The sequence below is a fragment of the Cydia amplana genome, chromosome 25 (assembly GCF_948474715.1).
Source record: "Cydia amplana chromosome 25, ilCydAmpl1.1, whole genome shotgun sequence".
Lineage (NCBI taxonomy): Eukaryota > Metazoa > Arthropoda > Insecta > Lepidoptera > Tortricidae > Cydia > Cydia amplana.
The window spans coordinates 9,369,478-9,397,476 of NC_086093.1; the positions used below are offsets into that span (position 1 = coordinate 9,369,478).

The 27,999-nt window shown below is 41.9% G+C and overlaps 1 protein-coding gene across 1 annotated transcript in view; it reads right to left on the bottom strand.

Annotated features, from left to right (window-relative positions):
- The window catches only part of LOC134659652 (leucine-rich repeat serine/threonine-protein kinase 1), a 95,215-nt gene that overhangs the window by 54,516 nt on the left and 12,700 nt on the right, over positions 1–27,999 (bottom strand). The window contains exons 11-38 of the mRNA XM_063515328.1: positions 25,913–26,015; positions 25,359–25,522; positions 23,752–23,912; positions 23,352–23,498; positions 23,193–23,318; positions 22,558–22,702; positions 21,558–21,782; positions 21,271–21,366; positions 21,102–21,197; positions 20,933–21,028; positions 20,764–20,859; positions 20,427–20,516; positions 19,842–19,990; positions 18,421–18,600; positions 17,619–17,709; positions 14,234–14,404; positions 12,989–13,087; positions 11,853–11,994; positions 10,880–11,082; positions 9,210–9,284; positions 8,271–8,416; positions 6,747–6,854; positions 5,499–5,568; positions 3,633–3,749; positions 2,821–2,899; positions 1,307–1,431; positions 1,043–1,130; positions 424–546 (exon numbers count right to left, since the gene is read on the bottom strand). Coding sequence (XP_063371398.1) covers positions 424–546; positions 1,043–1,130; positions 1,307–1,431; positions 2,821–2,899; positions 3,633–3,749; positions 5,499–5,568; positions 6,747–6,854; positions 8,271–8,416; positions 9,210–9,284; positions 10,880–11,082; positions 11,853–11,994; positions 12,989–13,087; positions 14,234–14,404; positions 17,619–17,709; positions 18,421–18,600; positions 19,842–19,990; positions 20,427–20,516; positions 20,764–20,859; positions 20,933–21,028; positions 21,102–21,197; positions 21,271–21,366; positions 21,558–21,782; positions 22,558–22,702; positions 23,193–23,318; positions 23,352–23,498; positions 23,752–23,912; positions 25,359–25,522; positions 25,913–26,015 — 3,511 coding nt within the window. The remainder of the gene's footprint in view (positions 1–423; positions 547–1,042; positions 1,131–1,306; positions 1,432–2,820; positions 2,900–3,632; positions 3,750–5,498; positions 5,569–6,746; positions 6,855–8,270; positions 8,417–9,209; positions 9,285–10,879; positions 11,083–11,852; positions 11,995–12,988; positions 13,088–14,233; positions 14,405–17,618; positions 17,710–18,420; positions 18,601–19,841; positions 19,991–20,426; positions 20,517–20,763; positions 20,860–20,932; positions 21,029–21,101; positions 21,198–21,270; positions 21,367–21,557; positions 21,783–22,557; positions 22,703–23,192; positions 23,319–23,351; positions 23,499–23,751; positions 23,913–25,358; positions 25,523–25,912; positions 26,016–27,999) is intronic.

The window sequence follows — 27,999 nt, forward strand, 5'->3', positions numbered from 1 at the left end:
GGAGGGAGTACAGTTGTAGAACGTTACCGTTGTTGGCAAATGGATTGATTTCCCTAACGGTGACCACGTGGGCCAGCACGTCGCACAGCCACTGCGGCCGGAGGGAGTACAGTTGTAGAACGTTACCGTTGTTAGCAAATGGATTGATTTCCCTAACGGTGACCACGTGGGCCAGCACGTGGCACAGCCACTGCGGCCGGAGGGAGTACAGTTGTAGAACGTTACCGTTGTTGGCAAATGGATTGATTTCCCTAACGGTGACCACGTGGGCCAGCACGTCGCACAGCCACTGCGGCCGGAGGGAGTACAGTTGTAGAACGTTACCGTTGTTGGCAAATGGATTGATTTCCCTAACGGTGACCACGTGGGCCAGCACGTCGCACAGCCACTGCGGCCGGAGGGAGTACAGTTGTAGAACGTTACCGTTGTTGGCAAATGGATTGATTTCCCTAACGGTGACCACGTGGGCCAGCACGTCGCACAGCCACTGCGGACGGAGGAAGTACAGTTGTTTCAGCGCTGCATCGTCATAGTGCACCAACACGCCTGCAACACAATCAAACTGCAATTATATAATACTATTGTTAGGTAAAAGTACAGTCACGCTCCGTGATTGTTACGCCAATTAGGGTTCTCGCTAAATCCAAAATTCCGTAGCGTAAGTATGGAACAACCAATTTAGCTAGGACCCTGTTGAGGCCTAGGCTCCTTTCTAGATAGTGCAGGGATGCCTAAGTGGATCTTCAATGAAGACTTGTTATTTTAAACTTGTGTACAAAGATTTATTTGTTAATTAAAATTAATGCAGTACAACTAGAGTTTGTCGTTCAATATGTTTTGGAAGATTGCCGTTGGCTGCGGATCTTCGAATTTCGGACGTAATCGGCCGTCCGTGACGCCACACAGGATGCGTTCTGAACAGACCCTAAATGGCGTAACCAATGCGGAGTGTGACAGTACATTATTATAATAGCATCGGCCTGTGAACTATTAATGACAATATTTTAGAAGTGAACTAATAACACAATATGTTTGATAATACCGTTCTCGTGCAGGAACATGGTGGCCTGGTGCAGCTCGGCCGCGTCCCGGAACGTGCGGTGCCCCTTCGACTGCATGTACTGCGTCACCTGACACACACCAATATATTTGAAATAAAGGAACAAATATATTTATTTATTTATTTATTTATATATTTGTCGGAGAATGACTGAATTAATTAATATTTATTTATTTTTTATTTAGAGTGGGTAAGCAAAAAACGGTTGCTACTAAGTATTTCGTTTTATCGTATTTAATGAGTCACCAGTCGTTTATATTCGTCGTGGTTGAGCACGGGTTCTCGCAGCTCGGCCGCCAGTGACGTCACGCACTCCTCCAGCGCCAGGTACGTGGCAGGAATGCGCTGCTCCAACAGTGGCTCCTTGCTGCCTGAAATTATACTTTATTATTATATCCGTAAGGTACTATTTAGGAGAGTGCTGTGCAAGCGTACAGATGTAGCGTCGTCCCGCTCGCCCACCGGAGAAGCGTGCGGATCCGCAATTAATGTGAATCCCGCTTTAATGTTCACCCTGATAAGTGTGAACTAGTAGTAAACTACCAGGGGCCCGTTTCTCAAAAGCTTGTAACTTGGAATACAAGCGGACGTCACTTTTTGATACCTTTTGTTAGAAAGGGACTTCCACTTGTATTAGAAGTTACAAGATTTTCACGCAGTTTTCAGCTATGAATAGAGTGATCTTTGAGGAAGGTGAAACCTGGTTAATTGACACCTGGATAAATGCAAACCCTCAATAATTGCAACCAAAGGTCCGGTCCCGGTCCCTTGAGACCAAAAGGCCTCTATAATTGAAATTTTTGAACCTCTATAATTGAAATTTAGATTTTAGTGCTCTTCGTAATTTTACCTCTGTAATTGACCACATCGCAACTAAGACCTCTATAATTGACACTGTGCAAAAAAACCGTTATTTTAGCTATTCTTATTACCTCTATAATTGACACGACTCTATAAGTAAGACCTCTGTAATTGAAATAATGTAGACTTGAAGAGAGCAGAAACAATATTTTAATAGCAATGATAATTTTATTTTGAATCTTCACCCAGAATTCAATTTATTAATTGCGTATCTATCACAGACTAGTAGGTGAAATAATTTTGATTAAATCAAAAACATAATATGGTTTTTACATTCCAATAAAACTTTCTTCTACAATTCAAGGGATTATTAAAAAAAACTCAAATGATTATAAGCAGTAACTAATGTAGTTAAGTGTATTGTGCAAGTTATATAATATACAGACCAGAAACCCAGAATCTACTTTCAATGGTTATTTGAACCTTCATAAAAGCAATTTCTCAGAACGCAACCTCTATTAATGAGAACCTCTATAATTGCAACAACGATTTTTGAACCTCGTTAATTGGCACGACCTGCTTAAATGAAAAACCTGGTTAATTGACAAAAAATTGCCGGTACCTTGAGATTGCAATTATCCAGGTTTTACTGTAATTTGTAAATGTTTTGTGTAAATTACTTGAACTACCCGCGTGAAGCGGCGGCGGGTATTCAGTGAAGTTACAAAAAAGACATGGGATTCTTCAAGAAGCGGGTATTTAGGGTTCTCAAGGGCCGACAACGCTTGAGTGGCTCCTGTAATGTATGTCCATGGGCGTCGATGACCGCCTCCCATCAGGCGGCTCATCTGCTCGTTTACTGTACGAATGGTCGGACAGACATACAGACGCACGAGTGATCCTATAAGGGTTCCGTTTTTTCCTTTTGAGGTACGGAACCCTAACAATAAGAAAGTTACCAGGTGGCTTCACGCTGTAGGCGACCGAGTAGATCACGTCGGCGAGCAGACGGATGTTGTGTTTCGTGCTGCACGACACCTGCCACACAACATACTTACATGAACATCATATACAAATACATACTAATATTATAAATGAGAAAAAATTACGACAAATCACGAGAGTAGCGATTATTTCCCGAAAATCTAATTTTTCTGGAAGCAATATTTCCATTTGCAAAATTTACCAATTTAATCTTATTCACTAGCTTCCTTTCCCGGAAGCATTTTTAACCAATTCGCATATTTTCCTATTATAATTATATTTCAATAGTTTATTTTCCTGATACGTTTTCCAACCATTCGAATAGTTTGGATAACTTTTCTTATTATCTGCAATGTAAATCATATTGTTCAATAAAATATGTTGGTTCTGGGGCACTGTTTTGATCGCAGTTCACCTAACACACTCCTCCTCGCTTCGCTCGTCGTCGTACCTAACTAGGTTCTGTCTAATGACACTCTTTAGTGATTGTAAACAAATGAAATATAGCGGGAAATTATGCGAATGGTTAGAAATCCTGTTAGGGAAATAATCTATCGAAAAATAAATAGGTATATAGGAAAATATGAGAATTGGTTAGATATGCTATCGGGAAAGGAACCTATTGAGAAATTAAAAAGTGGTGAAATTTGCGAATGGCAGAAAGGGGAGGGTCAAAAAGTACCCGAAAACACCTCGCGTGATTTGTGCACAACCTCCAAGTGGCGTAGAAGAGACGCCCTTGCTGGCGATAAAGGGTCTGATATGATGATGATGATGAGTATGTCACCTCGACGGAGTCGCAGACTCGCGGTAGGCCCTTCTTGTCGGCGTCGGGCGCCTGCAGCAGCGCCGCGCGGACCAGCCGCTGCAGCGCCGCGGGACTCTCGCTCTCAGCCAACGTGCTCTGTATACAGATTATACAGAATACAGATTTTGGTAAAATACTAGTTTTTCTACTCCCGTTCTTTTATTTGTCATTTAAAGGGTCGTGCACACACCTTTAAAACCCTACCTTATAGTTGTCAAGACAAGTCTTTAGTCTATTCCCCAAAAAAGAATTTGTGCATACACGCAGTATCTTTTTGGCGATTTTACGATACTTCGTGTAATGACCACTTAAAAAATATTGAATGAAATACAGTGTTGCCAACCTTATTTTAAATGTCATCTCTGACAAATAAGTGAACCATAGACATGTTTTTTTTTTAATTTCTTTCACTCGTTCATTCTTTTCCCGCCCGTACCCTCCATTTTGCTACTTCTTGAATTAAAAATATTTGTTAAATTTACAATTTTATTTCAAAGTAAGTGCTTGGTCGTAGAAAAAGTATTGTATGCAACGTTGTTTAACTGAGTCAAAAAATACTCGTGGCGTCTTTATTAACAATTTTCGGCTTCGCCTCAAATTGTTACTCACGCCACTCGCCTTTTTTGACCTCTCTTAAACAACGGTTGCATAAAATACTATTATGTGACTGCTACATAATGACAGGCATTAAAACACGAGTGTGGGTTTAAGAAACGAACGTTAGTGAGTTTCTTAAAAGGATCACACGAGTGTTTTAATGCCTAATTATGTACAGTTACATACACTACTTTATCTAAACACATACTTAAAACTAACTAAAAGATAAACTGTACGTCAAATGGCGGCGAATGAAAACTTTTTTCACGCATGTCACACATCCGTAGTTTTTTTAAATTCCTAAACAAAAGAATGAAGTCCCTATTCTCATGTCAATCGAGATCAAATATCGTGCGGTTTTAATTTAAAAAACATACTAAATTGACGTTTCGTATCGATAACTGTTTTAATATCTATGGATACTAGAATAGAGACCCACTTGAGTTTTGACTGCTGTTCCAAATTTAAACTCATAACCTTACAAAAATCTATAACGTTACGTATGTACTCGTACATTAAAGTACAAATTTTCCTACTACCACAGATAAGAAAGTTCTCATAGTAAAATTGGTTGTAATAAAGCTTGTCATTTCCTACGGTTTCTGAACACATTATAGAGCACTAATGACATGTGTGTAGATAAACAAATTTTACAGGTCACATTTTACATTTTCAAACAATATATTTTAATAGGTACATATGTTCGTTAAATAAACTAATTATTTTTATAACGTTTTGTACAAAAACATTTAGTTTCTGTGGAAACATTCTTACCAAAACATGTTATATAGATTTGAACCTTAAAGCTACCGCGATACAGCCGCATTTTAAAGGACATTGTTGCTTCGGCGTGCGCTCTACACGGAAGCCCACCGCTCGCACAAAAGAAACAATTCGTTATTCGCTAAAATACCTACAATACAAAACAATCCATACAAATATTATAAATGCGAATGTGTGTCTGTTTGTTACCTCTTCACGCTTAAACCGCTGAACCGATTTAGTTGAAATTTGGTATAGAGATAGTTTGCATCCCGGGAAAGGACATAGCACATTTTTATGTCGGAAGTCATCCCTAAAGAGGGTGAAAAGGGGGGTGGAAATGAGAAAATTGAAGGGGGTGAAATGAATTGCCTGTTCATTGGTGTAAACTTGGTGACCATTCTGAGGGAGATCTAATGTCACTCTATAGGAATTGTATAATTCGAAATTTTAAACGACACATGGACTTTGTATTATCATACTTACGTTAGCGATCTGATCGTGGTGCGTTGCGACGAGAATGACGGGCGATCCCGGGGCGCGCGCTTGTATAGACCTACATGCAAGTTTATCATATATCAATACGTGTAATAAAAATCAAATAAACGATAAAATTTTACAAGCCCAAATTTAAGTTGCTAAGTTATACAAATAAGTGACACTTGCACTATTCCACTAACCCGGGGTTAACCGGTTAAACCTGGAGTTACCATGGTGATGGTGAACAGTACAATGTGACACTAGGTTAACGGTTTAACCGCGTAACTCCGGGTTAGTGGGATGTGTTGGATGTTATTGTGTTGTTAAATTGAGTCGCCTAACTTCAACCTCGGGTAAATCCACTCTACCCTCTTAAGAAATATCTACTCTATTACCTTTAGTAGGTAACAAAACGTGACAGTTGAATTTATCCGAGTTTGAAGTTAAGCAACTCAATTATCACTACATAAGTATAAAATAATAGTATAAAAAGTCGCTTCCCGCTGTCTGTCCTTATGTATGCTTAGATCTTTAAAACTACTCAACGGATTTTATGCGGTTTTCTAAATAGAGTGATTCAAGACGAAGGTTTATGTATAATTTGTTTACCCGTGCGAAGCAGGAGCGGGTCGCTAGTTAATATTAAATGTCCCAATACAATACAAGGTTACATCTGACCCAAAGATACATCGATTGAGTAAGATGCGTAAAATGTAAGACAGTTTCGCGCTTCGACGACGAGATGGCGCTGTACAGCTCCATACATTTTGCGGTAACTCTGACTGTCAAAAGTAGACGTTTGACAATTCAGTGACCGCAAAACATATGGCGCAATACAGCGCCATATGTTTTGGATGTCAAACTAAGGGGCACGTTGTGCACTTTTTGTGATGGGGAAAAAATGTTAAACTCGTAACAGGTGTCACGTGACCGTAAGACGTAAGACGGTCACGTGACCTGATCGAAAAACTGTTACTTCAATGTCATTTGACTTTTTCTTTATTGATTTAAATGTCTAGTGACTTTCCATCTAACTGGTATTAATATAACTCGAGTACTAACAGTGATGTGCTTAGGGGTTTCAAGTAATGCGACGAAATAAGGCTAGATGGCGTTAACCTTAATTATATATAGTGCTGCAGACATTTTGCAATAGTGATTGAGTTTTCACTTCTGCCGGCACTCCCTGAGTGCAACCCGTTGTTTTTTCTTAGACTTTACCTCTCTATGACAATCAATTCTCTTTGATCTGACCTGAGCCATCCAATGGCATCCGCCAGCCCCTTCCTCCCGTCAGTGAGTCTCCACACCACGAGGTACAGCGACCGGCGGGAGAGGAAATATTGGTGCGTTGCGTAGTACCTAATCAATTACAAAAATACATATATTGATTTAAACTAACACGATTCTCAGGCCATAAATAAACCCTAGAATCCTAGTTCAGGCATTTGTAAACCACGTCTTTATAAATTCTTATTGTTTATTGTTTATTGTTTATTGTTTATTGTTTATTTATTAGGATCACCAACAGAAGATACAATTTACATACGAGTATACGTTACAAACTAAGAGGGCACATTTATTATTGATCCCCCACTTAAAGGCAATCACAGCATGCATAGTAGTCTTAGTCTTTAAGAGCAACCACTGTACTATACTTTTCTCAATAAATTATTTGTATTTGTATTTGAAACGCGATTAAGTCTCGTGGTAGTTATAAAAGTGAGTGGGTTAAATAACAAAAACTTAAGAAATACGCGGTGTCCCTAGCCATTGGACCAAGCCGAAATGTACATATGCATTAGGGTATTTAGAACCAGTATACAATACAATGTATCATAACAACCGGTGTAGTGGATACGAAGAAATTAACAAATTACGAAATTTTACTTTGGAGCAGTCTGTTGTGTTAGTAGCTCCTGAGATAATTAATAGTATGAAACCTTAGAGTTAGTGCTTCTGGGCATTTTCCGCAAATCGACAACCATTGTGCCTATTTTGCGTGAAACGAGGTAGCGCTACTCTAACCGCACCAGCTCTTCCATGAAGCCTAGCAATGTTTTAGGTTGCTAAATGCCTCTTTTAGTGTGCACGGAGTCCCTAGGTATTTGCTCCTGTATACTTCTACCCGTTTGCAGTCTAGGAGAATGTGTCTTGTTGTTTCCTCCATGCACGCTCTGCACATGGGGCTGTCTGTTTTACCCGTACTGTGTAGGTGTTTGTTTAGTATATCAGTGAAATAATAAGGATGAGTCAAATGGCGTTCTAACAGTTTAATCTTCCGTCGTAAAGATGGCAGTAATATTTACTATGGCTACATAAAGTACATAATTTCCTTTGAGAATCCGTCACGCACCAAATCATAAAAGCTATGTAAAGCGCACAGATAAATGGCCGGGTCTATACTTCGTTTTTTTTAGCATTAGAAATTTGGTAAACAATCTTGATGTGTCTTTTAATTGAAAAACACATTTTAAAAATAAGTTACGGTAAATATGTAGAATCTAATACGATCTTTTATAGTCTTCTGCTTTCATAAGTAATAGTTATTGATTTTTAAAAAGTGTTTTTCAATTAAAAGACATGTCAAAATCGCTTACCTTCTTTCAAGTTCTTTCTGATGCTAAAAAAAACGAACTATAGTAATTTAGTGCTTTTGTGTTTGAAGTTGGTCTTTCGGCCCGTCTGGTCTGGTTATAATTAGTTTATGTAGAAGACGCCTTGCTGGGTTACTGGTGGGTTTTTACTAGTTGGGGGGGGGGGGGGGGGGACACTTACTCGCGCTGTCCGCCGAAGTCCCACGTGCGGAACGTGACCGGGCCGCGGGAGGCACGTGGCGGCTCGTAGCTCCACGTGCCGATGTCCACGCCGACGGTGGACATGTTGCGGCCCGACGCCTTGTTGCCCATGCGCAGCGCCCAGTGCTGGAAGTGAGGCCATCTTGAAACTACTTCCACTATAGGGTATTTGACCACTAGTCAAATCAGTTCCTTTTTAGGGTTCCGTACCCAAAGGGTAAAAACGGGACCCTATTACTAAGACTCCGCTGTCCGTCCGTCCGTCTGTCACCAGGCTGTATCTCACGAACCGTGATAGCTAGACAGTTGAAATTTTCACAGATGATGTATTTCTGTTGCCGCTATAACAACAAATACTAAAAACAGAATAAAATAAAGATTTAAGTGGGGCTCCCATACAACAAACGTGATTTATGACCGAAGTTAAGCAACGTCGGGCGGGGTCAGTACTTGGATGGGTGACCGCTTTTTTGCTTGTTTTGCTCTATTTTTTGTTGATGGTGCGGAACCCTCCGTGCGCGAGTCCGACTCGCACTTGGCCGGTTTTTTCGAACTGTCAAAACGATTTTTATTAACGATTATGGAATTTATATGAAACACTAGTATGTGACGTCACAATCAAATAACCTACTCTTTATAGTTTTATACAGGTTTTAAAATAGAAATCGTGTCTAAAAATAACTGTTGTACGTTTCTCTATTAATTTTCTGGTGCTTTATTTCATGCATCGTGTAAAACTTATTTTAAATACAGTCAAATACCCTATTGAAGATGATAATTATTGTTCACAGTATTCGTGTATTAAATATGTGCCAACTACGCAGCGACAAAGTGTGAAGTGCCACTATAAACACTATTGTTTCATACGAATTGTCCACACTATAGCTTGCCAGGTCAGTGCAATAATCTTTAAACTTACATCGGTCCCTTTTCTTCTATACTGTAATGGAGACTCTTGCCTCAAGCACTCCAGTAAGCTTGTTTTGCCGATACCCTGAAATAAACACTTTGGTTACCAGGTGGAGTAATTTTATAAAGCTTATAAGTTTATATAACCGAAGGCAGGGCCGGATCTAGGGTAGAGCGAGTGGAGCGGCCGCTCTAGGCGCCAACTGGTAGGGGGGCGCCAAAATGGCAAATACTGGGAAAACAAACATCTAGAAAAAACGGACGGGGAACTACGGAACCTAATACTGAGCATGGAGCGCCAAAACTTAATCTCGCTCTACCCTGATCGAGTACTCGGGCCGGCGCTGACCAACGGTAAAAACAACAACGTAAACAATTTTGTGTAATTTGATAAAATACACAAAATAGTTCTTTACCTATAGATGACAGAAAAACTATTGGAAATGTGCAGTCAAGCGTGAGTCGGACTTAATTACGTAGTTTTTGATCTGACCCCTACGGGGTTTTACAAAGACATTTCATTCACATTCCACATAAAAAATACATTGTTAAAAATTGAGTAATGTACAGAACCCTTGGAAAGCGAGTCCAACTCTCTCTCACTCACTCACTCTCCGATAAAAACGAAGAAGAAAGAAGGAGAGCGTTTTCGAAGTTATGTATTGCTCAGACTACGAGTACATCGACCGTTTTCTAAAAATCCCACGGCATGAGGAACGAGAGTAGCCTTTTTATTATGTGTACCTCTTTTGCGACATACAAATGTAAGAATACATTTGTGTATCTAGATGTATTGCATTGTCTAATTGCAATAAAATCATGACACGTGTTAAAATAAGATAAAGATAAAAGATAGTTTATTCAAGTAGGTATAATTACAATGCGCTTATGAACGTCAAATAAAGCTAGGAAGACCGGCTCTAACCCTACACCTCTGCCCCGAGAAGATTTAAATCCCCCCTCAATTGGAGGAGGGTATCCCAGCAACAAACTCGGCGGGACACATCTTTTCAAAAAGAAAAATATACATCTTATAATTAACATGCATTACGAGAAAATAAGGAAAAAAAGGAAAATGTTAATCTTCACGGAGCGCGGAGTGATTCTGTATCGTCATTACCTGCAGCCCCACCAGCATCAGCTTCATGTTGGCGTACGGCCGCGCCTCCTGCAGCACGGACTTGAGGTACCCCACGACGTCCATGCTCTTGTAGCGGCCGCAAGCCAGCACGGACCCTAGAGGTCATGGCGAGATGTTACCTGCAGCCCCACCAGCATCAGCTTCATGTTGGCGTACGGCCGCGCCTCCTGCAGCACGGACTTGAGGTACCCCACGACGTCCATGCTCTTGTAGCGGCCGCAGGCCAGCACGGACCCTAGAGGTCATGGCGAGATGTTACCTGCAGCCCCACCAGCATCAGCTTCATGTTGGTGTACGGCCGCGCCTCCTGCAGCACGGACTTGAGGTACCCCACGACGTCCATGCTCTTGTAGCGGCCGCAGGCCAGCACGGACCCTAGAGGTCATGGCGAGATGTTACCTGCAGCCCCACCAGCATCAGCTTCATGTTGGTGTACGGCCGCGCCTCCTGCAGCACGGACTTGAGGTACCCCACGACGTCCATGCTCTTGTAGCGGCCGCAGGCCAGCACGGACCCTAGAGGTCATGGCGAGATGTTACCTGCAGCCCCACCAGCATCAGCTTCATGTTGGTGTACGGCCGCGCCTCCTGCAGCACGGACTTGAGGTACCCCACGATGTCCATGCTCTTGTAGCGGCCGCAGGCCAGCATGGACCCTAGTGGCTCGTGGAGCGAGCAGCCGGCCGTGTTCAGGTTCCACAGGCGGGAGAGGAGGCCCATTTGTGGCGGTAGGTCCGTTATTTCTGGAAGGAAGTTAGGACCTTAAACATAGATAGAATACTCCCTATTGGCACACCTCAGTAAAAGATACAGCTTACAGAAAACAATTGATTAAGGATAGAGGTAGACAACAGGCGGTCTTATTGCTGAAGAGCGATGTCTTCCAGACAACCTTTGGGTAGCGGAAACAAATCATTTAGTCAAAAACAACATGTAGGATGTTTTTAAAAGTCATTTTTATTTCGAATGGAAAATAATAATGTAAAAAGCGGTAAGACACGCAGCGTAGCTGCTTGTAATAGCTAGCAATCTATAAAATAATGTAAAGTTTCTGAGATCCTCACAGATATTTCGTGAAACATGTAGTATCCTGGTCACGGCACCAAATGTAAAAAAACCCGAGATCATGACGCTATCTATTTATGTATTTCGGGAGAGATAACATAAACCGTCCTGGTTTTGACATCATCTTATATGGCTAATCTAAGTTACCTAAGGCAGTGGGGAGACACTCCTGACTTCCGTTAAACTCGGCTCCGTTCGGCTCAGCATTGCTCCGAGCAATTATTAGGGTTGACACAACTTGACGTCCCTTTGCGTGCACGACCACAGATAAGATAATGACTTGAATTTTGACAACCCTAAATAGCCGAAAGGGATAGTGCCATAAGTTAGAAAGGATATCATGATTTGACCCTGATTCGCTGTCAAACTTCGGTTTTGTAGGAAGTGTCCTTTCTGTACGGTAGTACTATTACTTATTCTGTGCCTAAGGTAATATAATGTTATGTACCTTTGTTCCCGCTAATGTTGAGCACGGACAGGTTGGTCAGGGCGTGTATGAGCGGCGGCACCGAGCGCAGCATGTTGCACGACACGTCCAACATGGAGAGGAGCGGGAACACCAGCCGCGACCGCAGACCCGCCATCGAGTTCTGGCCACAACAAAAATACAATACAATACAATAGTTAATTTAATTTTTTACAAGCAGAAACGTCTGCGACCGATGCTATTAAGCTTAGAATAAATTTAAAAGTGGAAAAATTACTGTCTTGGGGGAGACTTGAACTCCAGAGGCCGTGAGTTCAAGTCTCACCCGAGACAGTAATTTTTCCACTTTTAAATATATTCTAAGCTTAATACAATATAGTTATTTACGATACAAGTGCGGAAAAGAGCAAATTCGAAACGAGTGGCGACAGTTGGCGATAAATTAAAACACGACCGAAGGGAGAATGTTTTAAAACGACACGAGTTGCGAATTACCTATTCGCACGTTTATCGTACAACGTTTTACAGTATATATGGCACTTTAAACTTTCGACATACGCACGGAAAGTGCTATTTCCCGCACTAGTTCGGGAAAGTAGCACCATATGTACTGTAAATCCTCTTTATTGCACAACCTCAGAATAAATGTACATGGAAACCCAAATAAAACATGAAGACAGAGGTAAACAACAGGCGGGCAACAGGGGGTAAAATACACAAAATGTAAAATACTTTATTTTGTGTCGACCGAAAACGACAGCCAATGTATTTTAAACAAAACCTCTTGTCAAATTTTCTGTTACTGTTTTCATTCATCTAACAGACATTTTCATTCTGAAGTAAACTCTACCTATCAAACATCATACTACTTTAACACATTCAGTGCCAGCGTGAGCTACGCGCTACGAGCGTAGCCGATAACATGGTAAAAACCATATGTAGCGAAAAGTGCCTAAGAAGGTCGTTGGCAGTGAATATGTTTAAAAGCCTGACGTCTTATAGCCCGATTAAGTTCATTGGGATAGGCTATTTCATGTCGATTTTCATACTTTTACGAAAACAACATTAATAAACTTAACTAGAAACAAAACACCCGAAATTTCTATGTAAGTAAACTTTATTGCACCACAATGAAACCCAATCCAACCAAAACGTACCCACTCATCGTCCTCGTCAATGTCCCCGTCCCGGTCCGGTACGTTTCCGTCGTCGTCCGTCGTCAGCTGGATGCGCTCGAGCATGTTGTTCGCCAGGATCTACGCAACACACCTTACTTCATTATTATGTACGGTGCGACTGCCAAGCTATACTAAATTTAAAAGCATTGAAATAATATTTTGTGATACTTACCTGCAAGCTTTTATAATTAACTGTATTTTTTACAAGCTTTTACTTAACTTACATTGTATGTATCTATGTGCCTATGTAAAATCTTGCAAGTTAAATTTGACCCAGTTCTCGGTTTCCGATGAAGCTGAAAATTTGCATACGTGTGTAAGTCGGGTGACAATGCTAGAGTCTGGCTACTGAAATATTAACAAATGTTTGGCGGGAAATTCAAAAAATCTTGGGCTGGTCACACTTTGTGTAGTAGGAATTATAGTTATGATACTAGAAAATATTTTTGATTTTCTGTGCACACGTAAGGTACCTAAGAATATAAGTTAAATATACGTTGATGTGCACTCAAAGTCAGCTCACATAATTTCTACCAATATGTAAAGTACACACAACGATAAACACATGTTAACACTTTCTCACCATATACCATTGTAACAATGCGAAAAATGAAATGTAGTGTAAATAAGACCTAGCTCGATAATACCGTAATATAAATCCATCACCAAAAAAATGACATAAGTACTATGCCAAATATGCTAAATGCTAAGTATCAAAATATTTATAGAGCACCAACCTCATAATTTGTTTTCATTTGTGTAGGACTTGTAAACATTGCAGTTTTTCGCATTGTTTTTCGTTAAGCAATGCTACACGTCGACTTCACACATTGTCGTAATTATTTACGAGCTTAAATAATAGTTTGCGGACCTCACTCAGTATAGACATTATTAAAATTATTTAAAATAAACCCCTTATAAACCGCAAACAATTTGAATGAATGACATACATTGACAACTGACTTTTAGCTTTTTTTTTAAATCATAGACAATTAGTGATACAACAACGAAATATCCGTCAACAATTTTTGGTTAGCCAGACTCTATATTATGGTACCATCTACTCGTAACGCCGGCGCTCTTGAGACGCTAGTGTGTGGTGGCTCTAATTGTCACTGCTATTTCACAATTAAATTAAATTAGACTCCAATCTGACATCTTGACATTAACTAAAAGCTTGTAATACATCCATTTGGCGTGGAGTGGAATAAAGGTATCGCTTACCAAAGTCCGGAGCGAGTCGAGTCTCAAATGGCTCCTAGCTGCGCAAGCGCAGTGCAAGAGCTGCGCGCGCACGCCGCCCGAGCGGGGCCGCGAGGACGGCCGAGCGCGCGCCGCGCCGCCGCGACAGTAGCATGCTAGCGGGTCGCCGACTGATGAGCCGAAGTTTTCCACCTATAATAGGCTACATGACTAATTTTTTTTATGGTATCAATCTATCTGGTTTGTTTTTAGGATCAAATGTCTATATGGGACCCATTGCATTAAAGTAACACAAAAGTCAGAAATTGTGGTCAAAGTCCGACAGTCGCGCTTCACTCGCGAAACGCCCTATACAAAAGGGCCAGAGGCCGTGACGTCATCGCCCACGTTGTAGTATGGACAAAACAAGAAAATTGCGTTTTTGTCGGTGAAATATTGCGTTTATGTATATAGTTGCTATACAATATTTTATTGCATGAAATGTAAGGAATCGAATGGTACCCTTACTTTTATCGTTTTTGGAAGTGAAAAAAAACTTAAATTTTGAAACTTTCAGGTCCCGTAATTTTGTAATTTTTCAATATTTTATTTTAATATCCACATTATTGTGATAAATTGCTCGTTTGCTATCTATTTTACTAGATTTTGTTATAAAATTCAACATGTGTCATCATCCCTATTATAATAATAATGTGAGCCTAAGTATATATGCTGGGCACAGGCCTCCTCTCATGCGCGAGAGGGATTGGGCTATAGTCCCCACGCTAGCCCAATGCGGATTGGGGACTTCACATACACCTTTGAATTTCTTCGCAGATGTATGCAGGTTTCCTCACGATGTTTTCCTTCACCGAAAAGCTAGTGGTAAATATCAAATGATATTTCGTACATAAGTTCCGAAAAACTCATTGGTACGAGCCAGGATTTGAACCCGCGACCTCCGGATTGAAAGTCGGACGTCATATCCACTCGGCCACCACCGCTAATAAAAATCGAAGTTCGCAAATTGCGGGCATTTTTCTCAGTCACTCTAATTACGCCTTCATTGGAGTAATTAGAGACCTTAGAAAAAAAAGAAAACCAAAAAAAAAAGGGAGAAAGATTGTTTGTCCTTTGTCACAGTCTCACATGTTTTTATATTCCCCACCGTAAATTTAGTATGTATTATGGTGGGCAACAAATAAATTCGTCCAATCATGGTGTCGCATTGCCTATGTTTTGTCCCTCACGGAGGCACGCGTATACCACTTCTATAGGATCCTACCTTCTATAGGCAAATTGGGCAATAGACAGTAGTAGTAAAAAAAGAAACATAAAAAATGAAAAAACACACATCATTTGTACAAAGGCGAACTTATCCCTTTCAGGGATCTGTTTCAGTTAACTTTTGAGTTATTGAGAGAGAATTGGCGAATGGTAGACATGAAATAGATTCTTTATTCTTTATTATATTGCAGTCATGTTCATGTTACATTAGGTGTTACGATTTGAGAATGGTAGGTACATGACACCCTGTAAGGGCACTCAATATTTCTTAAGTCTAGGTAAGTATATGCATGCATCTTATATCAATAGCAATAAAATCTATTCATAATTTTGTACTTTATCGACCTTTATGTAGTATTCAATGTCACTCCTTTTATGAGAATAGTAAGAAATTATGAATTATCATGCTAATTAATATTAAATATAGATGTCCAGGTTAATATATAAATAAATTCAAACAATAAGCAATATGGTCACATTAATTAGTTATTATGTCGTTTTTAGAGTGCATAAATGTCGATAAATGTTTACAATAATATTTTAATAGAACTTAATTAGTTTAATATGGGTAAGTACATAGCATAGCATTATTACAATGTTTGGTCATTTAAAAATTCGTCTATTGTATAGTATGATTTTTCTAGAAGAAGCTTTTTAAGCGTATTTTTAAACTTTTTGTCGCACGGTTCCTGTTTTATACTGTTGGGGAGTTTATTTGTAATTATAATACATTGGTACAAGGGCCCCTTTCTGCACATAGTTAATTTGGTATTTGGTATGGCTAGCTGATTTTTAGACCTACTATTAGTTTTACATACTTCTCCTTTGGTTTTAAACAATTCCGAGTGGTTTCTAACAAAAAGTGCAGACTCAAGTATATATATACACGGTAACGTAAGTAATCTGTGTTTTACGAAATGCGGACGACTGCTGTTTGGTATACGTGTGTTTGTCATAATACGGACGCACTTCTTTTGCATTATAAACAAATCATTGGCGTCAGTGCTTGGGTACCACAAGACCACACCATATCGGAGCCACGCATACGCATATGCAAAATATGCTGTAAGCGCAGTTTCAAAATTTGTGTTTCTTTTTAAAATACTTAGCGCATAGACAAATCGTGATAGTTTAGTTTTTACATTTTGAATATGGCTTTTCCAGTTAACGCTACTATCTACAGTTATCCCTAATAATTTAAATTCACTAACTTCTTCAATAGTCTGTCCGTTAATTTCTAGTTTGATATCCAAGGGTTGCTTCTGAATTGGTTTAAATTGAATAATTTTAGTTTTTTTGAGATTTATCTGTAAATTGTGGTCTGTTAGCCAATCAGTGACGTCTCCAAGAGTTTTCCGTAGGCGGTCGGTACATTCCGTGCTATCTGTAGTCTTTAAAAGTAGTGACACATCATCAGCGAACATAATACATGTTGTATCTATTGTTTTTGGTAGGTCATTGATATATGCGATAAATAGCAGACAAGAGATTACTGACCCTTGAGGGACAGAACAGGTAGCTAGGCGCATTTCCGATTTTACTATTCTAATTTCGTTCGATTCTCTATGGTAGTGTTCGATCTGCACTTGCTGGTACCGGTTTTGCAAGTACGATTTTATCCACTGGTATGCTAAACCCCTGATTCCCATAGCGTATAATTTATTTAGTAGGATGGAGTGGGACACCCTATCGTATGCCTTGGACATATCCAATAGTAGCCCTACTGCGTATTGTTTTTTGTCTATTAGATTTAAAGCTGATTGTATAAATGTGTACACTGCCAAAACCGTAGAACGTTTCTTTCTGAATCCGTATTGATTGGTGTCTAATAAATCATATTTTTCAAAGAAAGAATAAATACGATTTGACATTGTTTTTTCATATATTTTCGATAGGGCGGGAAGCAAAGATATAGGTCTGTATTGACTTACATCATACTTATCGCCACTTGGTTTCAAGACTGGGTTTATTATAGATACTTTGAGAGCGTCCGGAAATGTTCCTTCATCATAAGATTGGTTTACTAGCCAAGCTATCGGAGTGCTTAGTTCTGAGGCGCAGAGTTTAATTAATGTCGGCGGGATTTCATCTATAAACGTCGATCGTATAGATCGATATATAAACGTCACGGCATGCTTACCTGAGGCAGACTCGGCCAGCACGTGATCTCGTTGTGGCTCAGATCCAGCTGGCGCAGGTTGGTGGGGTATGACGTCACATACGACATAGACCTGACAACACAGGAACTGTGTTATAGTTGGTCAAACCAATTTGTCAGTCAGTAAGAACCAGGAAAACTATACTCATCCTTTTCTCTTAGGTACTAGTACTAGTGTAAGATAAAAATAGTATGATTCTCTCTGTCTATGTTTGAAATGAGACAATCCTTTGACAAACTATAGTTACTAGGACCAAAGATTAAAGAAAGTGCAGTTTTAAACTACATCAATATCCTGGTCACGGCACCGTTTGAAGTTTTTCTATTGTGCCCATACTTCTTAGTAGGTAGTAGTATATGTAAAGATGTTGTAGGTAAAAAATGACCTGAATAAAGCCCTTTATTGCATAAATACATGTCTACTGTATGCGTCATAATATGCTGTCGCCTTGGAGAATATAACCAAACGGAGACGCCTTGTCTGTCTGTTCTGTACAAAACAGTCTGCCGATTTTTGCGGGGGAGGGGCACGTCAAATGTATATGTAACGTAAAAATAGCCATGTCTGATACGCGTCAGCCCATACATTTTGTATGACCATTGGCCGTCTATTTTCGACAGAGGGGAACGCCTGTTAACGGCTACTCCGTTTGGTTATATCCTCTAACGCTGTCGCGTCATTGGAAAACCAATTCGAATTTAGATTTTTTTGCGCGGTATAGAGTACTCCAATACAATAGCTGTTACGGCCAGTATCAAGTTTAGGGCGGGAGGTGGACAGTACCGGAGCGAGTTGTAGGCCATGTTGAGCGAGGTGAGCCTGGACGCGAGGCAGGCAAGCCCGGCGGGCACGCACGTGAACTGGTTGTGCGCGAGGTTGAGCGAGGCGAGCGCGCAGGGCCCCGCGCCGGGCTCCGGTCGCGGCTCGGCGCGCCAAGGGTGCGCGCGCACCGCCTCCGAACATCTGCAACACAAATCATATCAAACAATTCTTGAGAATAAAAAAAAAGTAAACTTAAATTAGCCGTATGTAAATCTGACATAGTTATTTTCGATACAAGTGCGAAAAAGATGAAATTCGAAACGAGTGGCGATAAATTAAAACACGACCGAAGAGAGTGTTTTAAATCGTCACGAGTTGCGAATTACCTATTCGCACGTGTATCGAACAACGTTTTACAGTACATATGACACTTTAAAGTTTCGACATACGCACGAAAAGTGCTATTTTACGCACTGTAAAAGCTACAATACATATGGGGCTACTTTTCCGCACTAGTGTCGATTTAAAACACTCCCTTCGGTCGTGTCATAGAGAAAAAAATACATAGAGTGCTCACTCCATACATCAGTTTTAGTACCAAAAAGACTATTAGCATCTAGCATCGAGTAGCGGAACTATCAGTACTGCTACTTGACAATAGATGTAGCACCGACCGGAAAGTCTTATGCTGTTGAGATAAGACTTTAGTCTGTAATAGTCTGAACTGATGTATGGAGTGAGCACTCTTGTCTTACTTATTTCTCTATGGTCGTGTTTTAATTTATCGCCACTCGTTTCGAATTTCCTCTTTTTCGCACTTGTATCGAAAATAACTATTTTTAACTCGAATCGAAACCATAAAAATCGGCAAGAACTACAGCCGATTTAAACATTTTGTAACGGTAGAGGTGTTCATTGAACAACTATTCGTCATTTGAACGTCTTTCAGCAAAAAAACTATGAAACCCATACTATAAAAATTTGCGAACATTTTAACGGTGGTAAACCGACGACCGACCATATCTTGTTTAGTTTAAATCGAAAGGGCATGCCATGCTAGAAGTATTATGCTACGTTTTTTATTTCAATGCTCAAATACTTCAAAACTTTTCCAAAAAAAGGCTCGATTTGGAACCTCATGCTAACTTCTCCGCAGTTCTTTCTAATGCTACAAAAAGCGATATATAAGCAGCACTCAGGTTTTAGTACCAGCACGGACTGGTGACTCGACACAGACTGCCGACTCGACACGGACTGGTCACACTACACTACTGTACTCACACGGCGTTTCCGCTGCGGTCCCCAAGCATAGGCGGCGTGTTGTCATCGGCGCTGTCCACCGACGCGCGGCTCGACACAGATTGTTGGCTCAGCACGGACTGGTGACTCGACACAGACTGCCGACTCGACACGGACAGGTCACACTACACTACTGTACTCACACGGCGTGTCCGCTGCGGTCCCCAAGCACAGGCGTCGTGTCGTCATCGGCGCTGTCGACCGACGCGCGGCTCGACACAGACTGCTGGCTCAGCACGGACTGGTGGCTCGACACAGACTGCCGACTCGACACGGACTGCCGGCGGAACCACTTAGTCACAAACACATGGTTCGACAATCAGAAGTTAGAATTAGGAAGATACAGATTAAATGTAATAGGATTATACACAGATTAGAAACAAAACAAAGTAGTGTGATAAAAAAGTGTGACACACTCTATTATTGATGACAATGATGAGATATGATGATAAGTACATCTTTTCGGTTGCATGATAAGGCAAAACACACTTTAAGCTGAGTAAAAGTGTGTAAAAAAAATTTTCGAAAGTTTCTACTCAAAAACATTGTCATGAGAAGTGATGACGGTAAAACACTAAGGGCCACTTGCACCATTTACTAACCCGGGGTTAACCGGTTAAACCTATAATTACCATGGTTAACAGTACAATTTGACACTGGGTTAGGGGTTTAGCCGCTTAACCCCGGGTTAGTGGAATGGTGCAAGTGGCCCTAAGTAAGATACTTACCGACTGTGCGAAGTTGAATGAAGACTGTGAGACCGAGGGTGACGCGGTCAGCGCCGGGGAGGACTCGGCCGGAGACTGCGGCGCGTCGCTCTGTGCCAACAAGACAGAAAGGTCACCTAGCTATCAGCATAGAGAAATATAGTAAGACAAGAGTGCTCACTCCATACATCAGTTTTGGTACCAAAAAGACTATTATTTTCACAGTCTACATCTAGCATCGAGTAGCGGAATTATCAGTACTGCTACTCGACAATAGATGTAGCACCGACCGGAAAGTCTAATGCTCAACAACATAAGACTTTCCGGTCGGTGCTTACCGTCTTACCGACTTACTTACCGTGTCTCTAGCAGGCAGATCTCTAAGAAGGTTGAGCGCGGCGTTGAGGTCCCGCAGCGCGGGCGCGTCCCACACCCGGGACGGCAGCGTTCGAAGCTAGTTGTTACTAACATCTAACATTATCAGAACAGGGTAAACTCTGGGGGTAGATGGAACTATGACCACTTACCGTGTCTCTAGCGGGGAGATCTCTAAGAAGGTTGAGCGCGGCGTTGAGGTCCCGCAGCGCGGGCGCGTCCCACACCCGGGACGGCAGCGTTCGAAGCTAGTTGTTACTAACATCTAACATTATCAGAACAGGGTAAACTCTGGGGGTAGATGGAACTATGACCACTTACCGTGTCTCTAGCGGGGAGATCTCTAAGAAGGTTGAGCGCGGCGTTGAGGTCCCGCAGCGCGGGCGCGTCCCACACCCGGGACGGCAGCGTTCGAAGCTAGTTGTTACTAACATCTAACATTATCAGAACAGGGTAAACTCTGGGGGTAGATGGAACTATGACCACTTACCGTGTCTCTAGCGGGGAGATCTCTAAGAAGGTTGAGCGCGGCGTTGAGGTCCCGCAGCGCGGGCGCGTCCCACACCCGGGACGGCAGCGTTCGAAGCTAGTTGTTACTAACATCTAACATTATCAGAACAGGGTAAACTCTGGGGGTAGATGGAACTATGACCACTTACCGTGTCTCTAGCGGGGAGATCTCTAAGAAGGTTGAGCGCGGCGTTGAGGTCCCGCAGCGCGGGCGCGTCCCACACCCGGGACGGCAGCGTTCGAAGCTAGTTGTTACTAACATCTAACATTATCAGAACAGGGTAAACTCTGGGGGTAGATGGAACTATGACCACTTACCGTGTCTCTAGCGGGGAGATCTCTAAGAAGGTTGAGCGCGGCGTTGAGGTCCCGCAGCGCGGGCGCGTCCCACACCCGGGACGGCAGCGTTCGAAGCTTGTTGTTACTGACGTCCAGGGTAGTCAGAGCGGGCAGGGAGAACAACTCTGGTGGAAGATGTTCTAGGCGATTATCCTGGTGAAAAATAAAACGAAATTTAGGTACTTAAATAGTAAATTACTGTCAATTTTCTTAAAAGACGAATTGGATGTCGTTTTTAGGGTTTTCAGGGATTCAGATTTCATTCTTCTAATTCGAATTGCTAAACCGCCGCAATAATTAAAGCAGCGCGTTATGGCGAGATAACATCTAAATTAGAATTATCACTGAATTATCATTTTTTGAAGACTGCAGCGGAACTAAACGCGCGGTCCGAGGCGTTTTAGCTTCGTAAGGCCCAATGTACACTCTGTTTTAATTTAATTAGAACCCCACAAAAAGAGATTGAGGTGTGCAAGATTTGTCTTCGGCGTGTATCATTTTCTATGTATTTGTGTCGTCATTAGTAATTACAGATTGGATTTTATATACATATAGGCAGTCAGTTTTTGTTTTTTTGAGTGTCGTTGGCATATGTGTCGTCTCATAGTTTTAAGTCCCCACTGAAAACCAGTGCCACAGATTGCCGCGGCATTATGCTGAGTGGGGGTCCTATTTTAGCGTCCAATTTTTTTTATGCCTGTATGTTTTCATTTCTATATGTAATATGTTGTGGCGTTAAATAAATGTATTTTCTTTCTTTCTTTCTTCTTCACTGAGAAGTGCGAAGGCAAACGAGCAGACGGATCACCTGATGGTAAGCGATTACCGCCGCCCAAGGACACCCGCAACACCAATGTGTTGCTCGGAGAGTTACGACATCTAAACTCCAAATAAAAGTAATGATGAATATTTCTGTACAGGTGCATACTTGCAAATAAAGCTCCTGCAACACCGGCGCGCTGTACACGGGCGCTGCAGAAGTAGATGGCGTCCGGCGTCGAGGCTCCTCTTCTTCTATAGGATCGGTGCCCAGCGGCAGTCTCTCCAGCTTGTTGGCTGCCACGTTAAGGTACCTGCATACATATTACAAACAAAACAATTCTAAAAACTATTATGGCAAAAGGACTAATTTGAGTTTGGTGCTAAAATTGTATAACGAAATTAACTGCCTAAGGGAAGAAAATAAATGTAGTATGGCTAAATTTAAAAAAGAGTTAAAAAAAGTGGAAAAAGAGTTTTTAAAAATTGGATGCGTAAAAAATATAGAATATAGCATAATTGTATGTTTAAAATGTAAAAATGAGCGCTATATCTCGCCAACAAACCGCAATCGCAGTTTGGCGAGATTAACATTGTTAAAAATTGCTTTGTACTGTATTATGATAAATAAATTAAAAAAAACTGAGCCAATACAATACATAGATCACTAGATAAGTTTGACCATAGACAAATGTGAAACAAAACGAATCACATTTTTTTGTAACTATCTCGTGTCGTCTGCTCGACACGTGCGGGTTCACTCGCTCCCTCCTGTATAGAGCGAGACAGAAGCCCGTGACTTACCTAAGGCTGAGCAGAGAGAATAGAGCAGCGGGCAGGGATTGTAGCTCGTTCTGCGCGAGTTCTAGCCGCGTGACGGCGTGCAGGGCCAGCGCGGCGCTCGACACGTGCGGGTTCACTCGCTCCCTCCTGTATAGAGCGAGACAGAAGCCCGTGACTTACCTAAGGCTGAGCAGAGAGAATAGAGCAGCGGGCAGGGATTGTAGCTCGTTCTGCGCGAGTTCTAGCCGCGTGACGGCGTGCAGGGCCAGCGCGGCGCTCGACACGTGCGGGTTCACGCGCAACGCTGCCGCGCTCAGCCACGACATTCTGAAAAAAAATTATGTCACGAAAAATCTTCGTCCAAACAATGTGGAAATAATAAAAAACAAGCCAAGTGCGAGTCGGACTCGCCCACCGAGGGTTACGTACTTTTTAGTATTTTTTGTTACAGCTTAAACTTTCAACTGTCTAGTTATCAAGGTTCATGAGATACAGCCTAGTGACAGACGGCCAGAGGAGTGTTAGTAATAGGGTCCCGTTTTTACCCTTTGGGTACGGAGCCCTATAAATGGGCACTGACCGAATAGTGTCCTGCATGGTGTGCAGCGCCCGCCAGTGCACCATGACGGCCGTTTTGGGCACTAGCGCGTTGTGCGTCAGCGACGAGTCGCGCGCCGCCGCGCCCAGCACGAGCGCCGACACCGCCGCTTTGTTCATTTTGTACTCTGGGTCGGGGTACGCCTATAAAAAAAATATATACTTATACTTGACAATTAATTGCGCATTCATTGCGTCCCAGTCTCGCTTTTACTAAACATATAATTATTTTTTGGTTCGAATACTACTTCAGAGCTCCTACAATTCGGAAAACTTATAAAGTACAGCTACATGATATTTGTATCCTGGTCACGGCACCAATTATAACATTAGTACATTATTGTCGAGGCTCGGAAGTAGCTACTTGCTGGCTGAGGATTCGTTTTAAACGGACGACCTTGGGAGTAAACACCCATAGTAAACACCGGCGTGTGTGACCCTCATAGTAAACACCGGCTTACGTAAACTGGTAAAGCCAGTTCATTTGTTTTATAAGCGGAAGCCCGGAAACCACAACTTCCTATAGTTCGTTTTTTTAGCATTAGAAAAAGACCACGCGATCTTGACGTGTCTTTTGTTTTAAAAACGCTTTTTAAATTTTTTAACTATTACTTATGAAAGCAAAAGTATGTAAATAATCGTATATGGTTCATAGTTGTTACATAATGCTAACTGATATCCCAGAAAAATGTCAAAACAGAGATTTGTGCAACTACCCGACGAAAAGTGTATGAAAACGTCGGTAAATAAAGGTATGTGAATAAATTTCGCGTTAGACCCGTCTATAAATGTGGGTTAATATCGACGCTAAAATTGCGGGGACCTGTGCGAGTAGATGATACTTGTGGCACTCTGGTAATTCGAGTCCGTGTTAATCATAATCAACAGCACCCGCTCGGAGGAGCATGTCTGCTGCTTATAGAGAAAACCCTACTCCTGCGAAATATGCAATAACAGCTTACCGTAGAGGCTAAAATAGCGGCAACCAGTGCCACTAGACGGTGCTTGTGGCACTCCCGTAGCGCCAGCCCGTGGGGGTCATCAGCGCCCGCTCGGAGGAACATGTCTCGTGCTTGTAGAGAAAACCCTACTCCTGCGAAACATGCAATAACAGCTTACCCTAGAGGCTAAAATAGCGGCAAGTAGCGCCACTAGACGGTGCTTGTGGCACTCCCGCAGCGCCAGCCCGTGGGGGTCATCAGCGCCCGCTCGGAGGAACATGTCTCGTGCTTGTAGAGAAAACCCTACTCCTGCGAAACATGCAATAACAGCTTACCCTAGAGGCTAAAATAGCGGCAAGTAGCGCCACTAGACGGTGCTTGTGGCACTCCCGCAGCGCCAGCCCATGGGGGTCATTAGCGCCCGCTCGGAGGAGCATGTCTCGTGCTTGTAGAGAAAACCCTACTCCTGCGAAACATGCAATAACAGCTTACCCTAGAGGCTAAAAAAGCGGCCAGCAGCGCCACTAGACGGTGCTTGTGGCACTCCCGCAGCGCCAGCCCGTGGGGGTCATCAGCGCCCGCTCGGAGGAACATGTCTCGTGCTTGTAGAGAAAACCCTACTCCTGCGAAACATGCAATAACAGCTTACCCTAGAGGCTAAAATAGCGGCCAGCAGCGCCACTAGACGGTGCTTGTGGCACTCCCGCAGCGCCAGCCCGTGGGGGTCATCAGCGCCCGCTCGGAGAAGCATGTCTGCTACTTGTACATGTTTGTTCCTGACCGCTACCGCGAGCGCTGTCCATGGCACGTCGCCTGCAAAAACATTGTAAAGTAGATTTTTTTTTAATTTAACAGTATTGTCGTGATTTTTGCATATTACAAAATTATCATGCATGTAACTTTACACTTTTCTTGATGGCATTTTTATTACTTTATTTGTACTTTTTTTGTCGGTTAAAGTGTATTTTTAGATTTTTATTTTTGACATGTCCCGCTGTTATTTTATAATCTTATACCTTTAAACGAGCAATCCTTGTATATTTATTTATATATCTTTTTTGGAGATCTCGGAAACCGCTCTAACGATATCGATGACAGAATACTCTAAATTGAATTGTAAGCTGAAGTATTTTACAACACGTGTTTCATTTAAATAGATTTTGAAGGAACAAGTACATGTTTATAGCCAGATTGAGTACTCACGGTCGGCGCTGGCCCGGGTGAGCGAGGGAGACGGCGACACGGAGCCGACGGCGGACGCGCTGCGCGAGCGCCGGCGCGAGTCGCGCGTGCCCGTGCTCTCGTTCTGTCGACACACACATAATTATGTACAGTCACCACAAGGGATTGTTACGCCATTTAGGGTCCTAGCTAGATTGGTTGTTCCATACTTACGCTATGATGTGTCCAATTTAGCTAGAACCCTAAATTGCATAATAATCGCGGAGCGTGATGGTCACAGACAAGACATCCTCCAGACTGAGTATAGTAGCGCTACCCCCCGCAAATATACGGTAGTTTTACTCCATTTTCGAGTCAAAGTGTCTTTGTGTGACGTCCGTGTCTTTGAACGGACCAATCACGGCACGGGACTCGCTCACCTCGTCCCCCGCACCCCAGTATTTTTGGCAGCATCGGTTTCATGAAATAATTGCTCTAAACTCCGTCTAGAGGATTCCTAGTCTATGGTGATGGTACATCCAAAGATACAGTGATTGAGTAAGATGCGTAAAATCTAAGACTTCGTGCTTCGAAATTGACAGCTAAACGAGATGGCGCTGTTCGGCTTCATTTTGCGATGACTCTTAATTGTCAAAAAGAAAAAAAGGTGACGTTTTTTTCTTAGACTTTTATTTACTTCTCTATTACAGACGATTCTCTTTGATACATCGACATCGTATATCATCGGTATTGTATTTTGAGTTGTCGTTATCATATTCAAATTTTATAATTTTGCTCAGTAAAATATTTATAACCAAAGATCAGTATTAGGGGATCAGTGATCGAACGCGTGGATGAGGCAAGAAACCTGGGGCATAGAGAAAAAAATACATAGAGTGCTCACTCCATACATCAGTTTTAGTACCAAAAAGACTATTAGCATCTAGCATCGAGTAGCGGAACTATCAGTACTGCTACTTGACAATAGATGTAGCACCGACCGGAAAGTCTTATCTCAACAGCATAAGACTTTCCGGTCGGTGCTACATCTATTGTCAAGTAGCAGTACTGATAGTTCCGCTACTCGACGCTAGATGTAGACACTGAAATTAATAGTCTGAACTGATGTATGAAGTGAGCACTCTTGTCTTACTATATTTCTCTATGCCCCAGGTTAGTGATGGACATCAGCCAGCTAAGGTTTGAGAAGCATATAGGGGAATTGGTGAAGTCGTGTTTTTATCGCTTGAAGGTTTTGTACCAAATTCGAAACCTTCTAAGCGAGGGAATACTCTCTAAGTTGAACTACGCAGATATTGTGTATGGACCACGACTATTGGAAAAAACTCTCCGTCTTATCCAAAGAGTCCAAAATGCCTCCTTCCGTTTTTGTTGTTCAATCCTGCCGAGATCACACATTACACCTTACTTAAACAAAGCGTCCATATTAAATATGTCCTCTGGTAGACACCTACATCTTGCGAGTCTGCTATTTGGCGTTATAAATGACAAAAAGCCCGAATACCTGTTTAACAAAATACGTATATCCTCTTTCCATAAACGACACGGTACTCGTTCAACTGACGATGTCTCCTGGAAGTGCATCCTCACAAAACCGCTGCCTTTACAGGCTGCTTTCGGTATCTCGCAACCAGGTGTTGGAACAATATTCCTCCACCTATTCGTGTTATGAAAACTAAGCGTAGTTTCAAATTTCATTTCAAAAATACCTTTTAGAGGAGCAGAGTTTGGGAATCCCTCACGGATACCTGGTTGCTGATTACCGGATTTAGCCCAAGTAATCCTGCTTAAAAAATAAAGATTTTCTCTAAATCACATTTGGACACTACTTACATGCTCACCACACTGACACTTCTATGTCACAACTATGTGCACACATTGAAATGTCACTATAGTTTAAATTGTGTCACTATTTAAGTTACTTATTGGTAATTAGGTAAGTACCAATCTTTCACTATTTCATCTTTCCCACTGATTTTTGTTGACGTGATCTCGGTCCTGGCAGAATACCAGTGCTTCTCCATTCCAACGGGTGAAGCGTAATACTGAGCCGGAACCCTTTTGTTTTGCTGCGATGCACACAGCATTTATTTGTATGAAAAGTGTTT